An 11,229-nucleotide genomic window follows, 5' to 3' on the forward strand; every position below is an offset into this window, starting at 1 on the left:
AAATTGCCTTTGCGACTTCCTCCTCATAAATATAAATCGCGAGCTCCTCCCTGGATAGCAACCCCTCAGGGGGGTAAGACGTCATTTCGAAACTTTTGAGATCGGGAGTTTGTTTATTGGCGGCAGCCGTAGCCCCCTGGTCCCGATGTCATGCGTCGGGCCGAAGGTGAATTGTTATAAGTCATATCGGGTGCTTTGAAAACTCTAAGAAGTCATTAAATTGCAATCGCGATGAAAAGTCGTCTGCTCTGCTGTTGCATTTCTCTGTTGCATCTCGTTTCTGCTCATCCCAGAGGTAAGGTTTGCATTTGAAAGGAATATTTTTGTGCCATACCGGAACATGGAAATGTCTCATATTGAATGGTTTTTCATGGAGAAATATTTTATCTGACGATATTTTTCACATGTTAATATTTTTTACAAAAAAAATTAATTACATAATATTAATATTTTAAAAAACATATCACCAGTAATATAAGGTATAATAATTTTATTTTTATTTATGCGATAAAATGGTTTATATGGACATTTCAGACACGGTAAAAATATTTTCCCAAATATGCTCTCTTTTCGCTCTCCTTTTATTTTTCCCCCTTTCTTTTTGAGGCTTTAAAAAAAAAATCACATCCTTGTTCATAATTTTTCAAATTACAGAATAAATTAATTAAATTTAAGTTCTTATTTTTTTATTGTTGTTTTATCAAACATTTACCATTTTTAACAAGGTATTAGCTCCCCTGATTCGTATATGGTTCGTATTTTGTATTTTATAGCATCCAATAACTAATGATTCAAATGATGAAGTTAATACTGCATAAGAATGTAACATGTGCTTAAATAAGAACCGTTCAACTTTTTTTTTTCGTTTTCTTTCTTTTTTTTTTTTATTTTATTTATTTTTTATTTTTTTTCTAAAAATGTTCTGAAAACTTGGTTCTTGAAAAATATTATTTACGTCCATGACTTTTAATTTCATTGGGAACGCTCAAACAAGACAGAAAAAATACAGATCGAAAATTGCTCCGTTTAACTCATTGAAATATATTAATGTTATCTACTTTACTTAATATTAAAAGCTGTGCGCTACAAAAACAAATGCAGTTACAGAAACAAGAGTACAAGAAAAAACGACTGAAATTTAAGAAATGGTTACAATTAAAGAAAGCCTTAGTTTAGGTTCAAAAGTTAAAACTCTTATGTTTGACTAAGTTAAAACATTAGTTTTGACCTTTTAAAATCATGGGACACATGCGTTTCCTTAGTTTAAAATTTATTTTATAACTTATCAAATGCAAATAATTTATAAACTTTTTTTCCTCCGTGCTATTAAAAAAACATAATTTAAGTGTTTGCAAAAAAAAAAAAAAAAGTAAATACTTTTACTTTTACTTACAATACTTTTACTTACAAAAAAAAAACGTACTTTTTTTTGCAAACACTTAAACTATGTTATATATATATATATATATATATATATATATATATATATATATATACATATATATATATATATATACATAGCAAATGAAATACAACGAATGAAATCACTGATACTGTCATACTTCTAATGGAATTTAAGATAGCTTTTAATTGAAGGTCAAATATAACTAATGTCAGTAACAAATTGACCAAACCTTGGTAAACTTGTTTAGTTTTACAAATATAATGGATTATATTGTCACATACATCCCATCCGTGTACACAAAATGTACTGGAAGAGTTTTCCCAATGTTTTACATGCATGTAGTTTAAATTGTTATTTTTTAGTTGTATGTCTAACTGTACTTTATCGCATAGCTTATGACCTTTATGGACCATAATAAAGGCCATAAATAAACGAATAAAATACGTATAAAGAAAATTCACCAATATAACAAACTTCCCAAAGAAAACATAAAACTTACTGGGGAAAAAACAATTTGAAGTAAAGTAACTAAACTTGTTTAAACCTACTATAATGAAGAATAATTCCTTAGTGTCATTTTTGCTGAGCATGCTGAACCTTGTTATAATGGATATTTTTACTAAGATTTTTCTAAAGAAAAACACATGACAAAAAAAAAGAGGGTTTTTAAAACGCAAAACATTGTTAAAGACTGAGTAAATAAGACGAGAAAATCCGAAAACAAGCTCATTATTTGTGTAACATCAGTATTGAACAGATTTAGACTAAGTTTTTTGAAGGATTTTAACTTTACGGGTTTAAATAAGGATCTTTTTTTTCCTTAAGTATCCAAGCTTTGAGATTACAAGGAAAGTATAAACAGATTAAAAAACTAAGTTTTTGTTCTTATGTCTACGGAACTCTAGTAATCTGTAGACCTTTAAAGGAACTACTTCTGATGTGTTCATGAAATTATGTCTGATATCGCAAGTAGACGCCATATCGGTAAAGTAATCTCTAAAAATATTTTGCGATTATTGACTTAATAAGGTAAACATTATTGATATTTCCAAGTTTTTTAGATAACGTTGTATTTGCTAATCTATACAAAACAAATAATTGTCGCAAAACTGATACACTTTTTTTTAAGATCAGTTTGTAAAAGAGGATCACCACGGGTAAAATATATTCTCAAACAATAAATTCAGATTTTCAGCGAACAAAACAATACATGTTAAAACTGATGTGTGTGCGCTTTTCTGATTTAGCAATTTGTAACTGTATGCTATTATACTAGTACATGTTTACAGTATAAAACTGTATGCATGTACTTCACTATACAACCTTTATAATTCAGATACTTTAATGCTAATTAAGCAATTATAATACCAATACCATGGGCAATTAGATCTAACATTTTCTTTTCGTATTCCTCTCATTTACATCAATGTATAAAATTTTTCGTAATCTAACTAATTTAATACCAATTAAATAATTAAAACAACATGGGCAATCAGACTTTACATAATAATATATTACTCCTCCAAAGCAAGTAATTCTAAAGTAGTGCAAGTTTCTTTCTATTTTTATGTCATTTATCTTTTTACCATAAATTACACATTTATTTTCAATTTACAACAATACTGGACACTGTGCTTAAAACAAATTATAAACGAAGCTAATGAACATTACCTATCTAATTAAGCAAACAAATACACCCGAAAATATTTCGATGTAAATAGACAAGCTGCATTTGCAAATGTCGAACTGATTCCACAAGCTATAATGGAATCCGGTAAGGCGAATTGTTTACAACACCGACAACAATAGCCTACCACAGTAAAATTTCGTAAATATTTAAAAGAGTTTATTTCCACAACTTGTCGGTTAATATTTTGATTTTTGTGTGTTTTTCACACAAATAAATCGATTAAAATACCTACTTATAAAATACCTTATATTGCGTTTTCAATTGTAATTTTCCTTCAATATATACAACAGCATGTTCTTCAAATATTAATCCGTAGTTGATGTTTTAAGTTTTAACTTACTTGACAGTAATATACCTCGTTTTGCGAATAGCAAAGTACTGAAAAACTTTAAAGTAAAATATGCATACATTATTTTTCTCATACCAATATTATGGTCCTACTAATAGTCTTCTGGTGAAATATATAGCAATGACTGCAAAAAAAAGTTTGATTTCTTTCTAAAGTTTAGAAAACATTTTGTACGATTTCAAAATATGAGTTTGTTTTGAGTACTGAACACATTAGACACTGCATGAAAAACACCGCCAGCTCAATCATTCCAGCCGAGGACTGCAGTTTCGTGCTTATTTGCACTCATCAGCCCGGCATAGGAAATGATTGAGCCAAAGGTGGAAAACTTCTTAAGGAAACCACGAGTGCCAAACAAACTAGTAGCTAATATAGAATTAGCGCTGACCAGACGAGTGACCGAAGCATTGGTTCGGTTCAACTCGATATTGAAGTCAAGGCATGGTATTTTTTAGCAAGTTATTTACTAAAAATACCATGTATACCCACCTTTTGTAACTTACTAAAAATACCATGTCTTGCCTTCAATCTTCGAGTTGAACCGAACCAATGCTTTGGTCACTCGTGTGGTCAGCGCTAATTAGATATTAGCTACCAGTTTGTTCGGCACTCTTGGCTTCCTTAAGAGGTTTTTCACCTCTAGTTCAGTCATTTCCTATGCCGGGCTGATGAGTGCTAATAAGCACGAAACTGCAGTCGTCGGCTGGAATAACTGATTTGGCGGTGTTTTTCATGTATTTCTGCCTTAGCCCTGACTATAGGGCGGTTACTTGCTAAAAATACGGTAGACATTGTTCAAAGTACGTGAGTTTTTCCAAATTTCAAAATCAATGTCACATAAATAAATTTAGTTTGTAACCCAGTTTCAATTCGGGGAAATTGTCAATAAAAAATTAGGGAAAAGTTTAAGAAAAATACAACAGGCATGTCTGACATTTTTAAAATGATGTTGTTGCGACTATTTAAACTTAAAAGTTTGCTTAGATTGACTATTTATAAAAAAAAAACTGGCGCCTTATTAACAACCAACTAAAAATGCCTAAATTTTACCTGCAATTGAAAGGAAACAGTTTTAGAACTTACTCAATAGTCATATTAAACATTATTGTCTCAGTATTGTTAGGCATAAAATGCGGGCTGTGATTCTCGCAATGGCAAGTAACGGAGTTTTCCAGGACCCACGCTGTTTAAGAGGCCCCGAACGATGTTACGAAAAGTAGTTATTCTGCTATGATTGCATACTATTCTACAATTTGGTAATTTAAGAAAGTAAGGAGGTTTAAATACAATGATGAACGTGCCTGCCAGATTTCACGTTGCTCTCAATCAATAAAGATTAAAAAAAAAAAAACTTATAGCAACTAAAACTTTTTATACATTCCATATTTGTATATTTCAGTCAACACGTATACGTCTTTTTTAGCTTGTTTCATTTTACGTATCAGAAATATCAAGGTTTCAATCAAACATAGATCCATAATTGTGACTTAACAACCAGACTTGTGTAAAACCATACATATTTAGTTTCCATATGGGCAATCTAATTTAAAAAATATGTATAAAAACGTGCATATTATAAGATTCTTTACGTGTCATGGAAAAAAATAAACGAGTTTCAGACCTGGCAAATTTATGGAAAATTAAGATTTTCATGCAAAGTAGTGCACATTTTTTTCAAGTCACGGAAACATTTTTTCAGCATTAAAAAAATGTAGCAGTAGTTAAAAGAGCATGCAAAATCTTGGATAATTTTGCAATTCTTTGAATAAGAGCCATTAAAAAAGACGAACAAAATGAGCAATTCCCAAAACAAATCTCAATTTTGACATTTTGTTTCCATTATTAAAGTTCGTCCTCCTTTTAGTCTACTTTCTCGTAAAAGTCAAAGAAAGAAGAAAACCACATAAATGAAGGCATAAACCATGCAGTTAATCAGTGGGCGTTAAATCATGCGGTTAACCATCTTAAAAATATTGCAAAAAATAATAGACAAAACTTTTTTTTAGTGTTAAAAAAAAGGTGCTTTTAATTTTTAATACTATTTGTTGAAAGAATTATTATTATTATTATTATTATTATTATTATTATTATTATTATTATTATTATTATTATTATTATTATTTGTTTCTGGAAAGACATATTATAGCACCGTTGTGTTTAAAAGGTACTACTATTTTAGCTGTTCGTTTATTTATATTTTACGTAGGTATTTAATCACATGCGAGAGGCATATTTTGTTTTAGAAATAAGCAGTAAATGATGAAAAGGTACGACTAACAAAATGGCTTATTAATTAGCAAAATGTCTTAGCTAATTAATCGAATATTAATCAGATGCCAGAAAGTTGTTGTGGCTTCTGGGAAGGTAGACTCGTGTAGTACTGGACCGAACTTCTTGTTTTGCAATTTGATCCTAACTGGTCGTATTAAATTTTTAATTATTTTTTTTCAACACTTGTTTTTTTTTATATTTAATAACGTCAAAAGCACTTTTATTTGAATACTATCTTAATACGTAAAAAAATCTTACAAAAATAAAGATTTTTAGAAAATCTAAGAATCGAATACTTTGCGTAAAACCTGTGAAATATCGCACCTACCCTACTTCAAATAGTACGGTTATGTAATACTAGTCAAAAATTTAATTTTACATGCAAATTATGTTTTCTATCTTTCTAGTTTATATAGCATCTTTACAAAGATAAAATTCAGAAGGAGAATAATCTCACAAAATGCTTCTGGCACCATTTTCACAAATTCTTACGTAAAATGGCCTTTGAGTCCAAGTGTGACCACCGTTTTCCTCCCTCAACCACCTCATTTTACACTGTAAAAAAATTCCGAAACGTTACTGGTTATTTCCGTGGAACGTTTCGTGATTTCAGAGGTTTTCACCTATTTCCCCAAAAATTCAAGTATCTTCGCAAAAAAGTTTCCTGAATTCCTAAAAGATGCACAAATGCAGACCTTGCACTGGTGTGAAAAATATTTTTTGCTACCAGTTTAAATATTGACGGAGCGTGTTTAGTAAGTTTATCGGCTTAAGATTGTTTATGGCCCGTCCGGATTGACTAAGCTTCCAATGGGAGCAAATATGTCACTGGATAGCTACAGCTTTGTGAGCCAGGAATTGCAGGCAAGGAATATGCTTGATTCCTGCTTTGCAATTTTCGCGTAGCTTGGCCGTGGGTGCTCTAATATTTCTGGAGCTTTCTCGGTAAATCACGAAGATTCTAATCTAATAACTTAAACCTATTTAATTTTTCTAGAAGGTTCATGACTGGCTTTAATAGGGGAGATTTCTTAATATTTCAGAAAGGTTACTGGCTTTTATCGGAAAACGTTCCTGGTTTTTGTAAGATATGTTACTGGCATAGATTGGGCACATCAGCTACCTATTATTTTCCAGGAACATTTCTGAATCGTTTTTACAGTGTAGTGATCCCTCTTCACTTTTTATTTTTCCTGCTTTCGACAGTTTCATTGAAATAATGTTATTTTCGATGGAGAGGGAGCATTTTAATATCCGTTACCATTCTTCTGGGCACTAGAGAAGTAAAAAGGTCAAACGCATGAATAGTTATAGCAAAAGTGCAAAAAACGTTCGTGTTCAGTTTAAAAACGAAACATCGAAATTTTCCTGAAAAATAAGGGGCATCTAATGTGACTAATTTACGCCAAGAACATATCTGTAAAAACCAGGAAGGTTTCCCACTAAAAGTTAGTTAGCTTTCCGAAATTAACCTGTAATCTTTCTGAAAAAATCGGAAAACCTTCCCATTCAAAGCCTGTCATGTTTCTGGATTTACTCAAGTACCTTTAGTGAAAATAGTAATAATTAGGCAAATGTTTGATTTACTAAGAAAGCTCCTAAAGCAAAAATAACTAGCGATTTTTTCAAAGCTACAATATTCGAAGCCTGCATTCTACCCTTGATTGAGGCTCAGTCAATTCCAAGCGGTCGCCTCTAAGCTGAAGAAGAAACACTTAATTAAGAAGCCTTATATATTTTACACTTGTAGCTAAAAAAAATTTTCACCACAGTATAAAATCGGCACTCATGAAACTTGTTGCAATTCAGGAAACTTTTTTACAGAAAGTTTTCCATAGGAAACTGTTGAAACCCTTGAAATCCTGGAAGCAATCAGTGACGATTCGTATTTCTTTTACAGTGAAAGAGGTTTTCAAAGGGGTATTCCATGCTAATAAGTTCAAAAGTGGGATTTTTATGTGGTTTTTTCGGTTTTTTTCTTATCTTTCGGCGCAAAACCAGAGTAAAACCTTACTCCTATTCCGGTCTATGTCTGAAAAAAAAAAGAAGAAAACAAAAACGCGTCGTAAAAAAATAAATAAATAGGTAAACAAATAACCTTGTACACGAGTATCGCAGATCTCCACAATAGAATCTTTATTTATTATTTATTATTTTTCAAATTAGTACATTCACTCATATATGTACGATTAGAAATACAATTGAGTATTAATGTAGCATTAATGGTATATTTCTGAGACACAACTCCCATTGTTTATCACTCCTTGACAGTGATATAAAATGGGGACTGAATCCCCAGAATCAAGAGTGTAAATAAAAACTAATTCTACATTGAAAGTATACATAATTTCAGTTAAACTCTTAATTAAGGGAGTAATATTGAGTACCTAGTGCCATAAATAAAAAAAAGGGTCAATTCAGGGATAAAAAAAATTTACTATAGGGATTTTCAAAATATTGACACAAACATATTAGATATTTCACCTTCTTTTTTTTCCAGTTATATATATACGTCTCAAGAAAATTGTTCAAAAAACACCATAACAATGTGAATGCATCATTGCAAATGATCGTAAACAAGTGTCCTAAGGAGTGTCAGTCATCCAAATATCTTCTTTTTACATTTTTATTGGAAGATTTGTTTCAAAAGGGGTAATAACACTGGAAAAGAAGCATTTTGTTCATTCAGACTTAAGTTGTATTTTAAAAATTGTCAGCATTTTTTTTTTTTGTTTTGATTTGTGAGATGTTTAACTTCATTTTCAAATATGAGTTTGTATTTCCTGTCAACAATATGTCTTAAAAAAAGCATACCCACTTATTTTTGCAAATATAACGACATTTAATAATATACACTCATAATCCTGGCAATTTTCAGTTCTTATGCTTTAATATCTTCAAGACTGAATTTTTTAAACATTTAAAATGTTTTTTTATAATCAGTTGCCGGATCTTTTTCTTACGTCACTTACATGATTTTTATCGAAATATGTGAATGATACAATGCCTAGGATTAAGAAGTATAATTTGCTGTTAATATTTTTAAAATTGTGATCCATAAATATTTTAACTTCATTATTTGTTTCTTAATTAACAGAATAAAATACATTTATTTTAAACCAATAAAAACCATAAAGTCTTGTTGAAGGTAATAAGGAAGTAATTTAATTGCTGCACCAGCGAAGTCACCAACAATTCCATGTCGCATCTTTTAAAATTTACGCTCTATTTTTTTAATCAAATGTGTTAGGTAATGTAAAATTAAGTCATTGAAAAATACTTGTATCACTTGAACATAATTCTCAACTAACTAAAAGTTTCTAAATTATGTTTGTCTTGTTTAAAAAAATAAATGAAAACAAACTATTAAATTCATTAATTTTAAATGTCTTTATTGTTACTAACAAGCCTGCGGATAAACACAATCATAAAAATACATTGAAATGCAATTAGGCCCTGCTGAAGTGATTTATGTATGCTCTAAAAAAAATTTTCTCAGATTTTTGAAAGTTTTTTTCTTTTATTTTTTTCCTTTCTTTCTTTCTTTCTTTCTTTTTTTTTTTTTTTTTTTTGAAGCTCATGTACTCCGAACTTCCTGCATTTGTCGAAGTGTCCTTCAAGTTTGAAACATATTGTATCTTCTGAGAAATTGCACTGAAACTAACACACCATCCTTATAAGACTGAAATTATTGTAACTACTCCATAACTCTCTTAAAATATAGTTTCATCCACTTGGACCGGTGCGTTGCAAAAACATTAGAGTTGTGAATTAACCTCTTTAAAAAAAAAGTTGTTTTATTTAACATAGAATAGCTATAAATAGAACCAACTTGAAATAATTATCATAAATATTTTGTTTTTAGTCTTATTTTGTAATAGCTTTATGTTTGAGCATGATATTTGTATTTAATATTTAGACCTTTAGAGTTGTAAAATTCTAATTATCCATATCTTTTTTCTAGCTGATCTGGAACCAGAATTTGTTGGCGAATCGAGTAATGTAACAGTTACAGAAGGGTCAACAGCGCTGCTAACATGTGTGGTCGAAAATCTTGGGTTTTACAGGGTAAGTACAATTAGACCTTTCTAATATACTGATTATTTATCCTTTATTTAATGAAGACACTTAAAGATTCCAATAGTTTTCATGATTTCATTCGTTTCTGAAACGTATAAAAGCAAGACAATTGTTTTGGGAGACTTCTATTCATAGCTCGAAGAAATTTATCTAATTTTTTAAATGCAGCATAAGATAATTTTCTTTTTTTCAACCTTACGAGAGTTTAGAAAAAGAAACGCAGATACAAAGCCGAAACGATGAAAAACTTTTAAAAATTCAGAAAATAAAGGGTTAAACATGTATTTATTAACATGTGACTAGAAGAAACAAAATATAAGGTGTTATGAAAAATAAAAATTTAAAAAAGATATTGAAAATAAAAGTCACTTTTTGTTTATTTTGACACACTTATATTTAAAATGTTTTACTTTACACGTGCACATCTCGTCGTTATTAAGACGAATTTAACTTCTTGCTAAGCACGAGTGCAGCCAGAATTTACCTTCCTGGAGAAAGAGAGTTTGGCCATAACGGTATATACATATACATAACATAATACATACATACATAATACATATACATACATACATAGTGTATAACATAACTTACAAAGAAATCCACACGGGAAGAAATACATAAACACAGTTAAAATAGGTAGTGATTGAAAAAGCATATTATGACTTTTTTTAGACACAAAACTTATTTGCTCTTGTGCCCCCACTATCGAGATATTAGGTCTTAAAAAAATCCAAAATTTAGAAAAAAGTGCCGAATTTCAAAGCACCTGCGTGTGGTAAGACATCCATTTACAAAACGCGTATAAGATGTCTCGCGTTTCTCATCGAAACTCGCTGAATTTGGCGACTTTTCTTTAATTCAATTATCATGTTTTAATAACGGGGTGACGACTGTAAAAAATGTATGAGTCCAGAAACGTGTTTTACTACACTTTTGACATTGCTGCATTTTTTTCCCATTCTAACACTACCCTATAGTTTCCTGATCAAACAAAGATAAACTGTTAGATTAGGATTGTCTAAGTCTTAAATGTTTCTATTTAAATACGTTTTCTTTCCTAATGCTAGATTTTACAAGCACTGTGTCTATTATAGTAGAAACAACTTTGTTGGTACACTACACACAGGAATTTTTCAAAATAGAGGCGGTTTTGGGAGGGGGGGAGGTCCACTATTCTCTTATACTTCAACATGCGTTTAAATATATTATCTTTATTTTATCGACTGTTATGAAAAAAACATTATATATATATATATATATATATATATATATATATATATATATATATATATATATATATATATATATATATATATATATATATATATATATATATATATATATATATATATATATATATATATATATATATATATATATATATATATATATATATATATATATATATATATATATATATACACTTAGCATTGA

The 11,229-nt window shown here is 29.8% G+C and overlaps 1 protein-coding gene across 1 annotated transcript in view; it reads left to right on the forward strand.

Annotated features, from left to right (window-relative positions):
• The first annotated feature begins 231 nt into the window (after positions 1 to 231).
• The window catches only part of LOC129216366 (neurotrimin-like), an 89,451-nt gene continuing 78,453 nt past the window's right edge, over positions 232 to 11,229 (forward strand). The window contains exons 1-2 of the mRNA XM_054850580.1: positions 232 to 295; positions 9,680 to 9,783. Of these exons, the coding sequence (XP_054706555.1) occupies positions 232 to 295; positions 9,680 to 9,783 (168 nt within the window). The remainder of the gene's footprint in view (positions 296 to 9,679; positions 9,784 to 11,229) is intronic.

The sequence above is a fragment of the Uloborus diversus genome, chromosome 2, assembly GCF_026930045.1.
Source record: "Uloborus diversus isolate 005 chromosome 2, Udiv.v.3.1, whole genome shotgun sequence".
NCBI lineage: Eukaryota > Metazoa > Arthropoda > Arachnida > Araneae > Uloboridae > Uloborus > Uloborus diversus.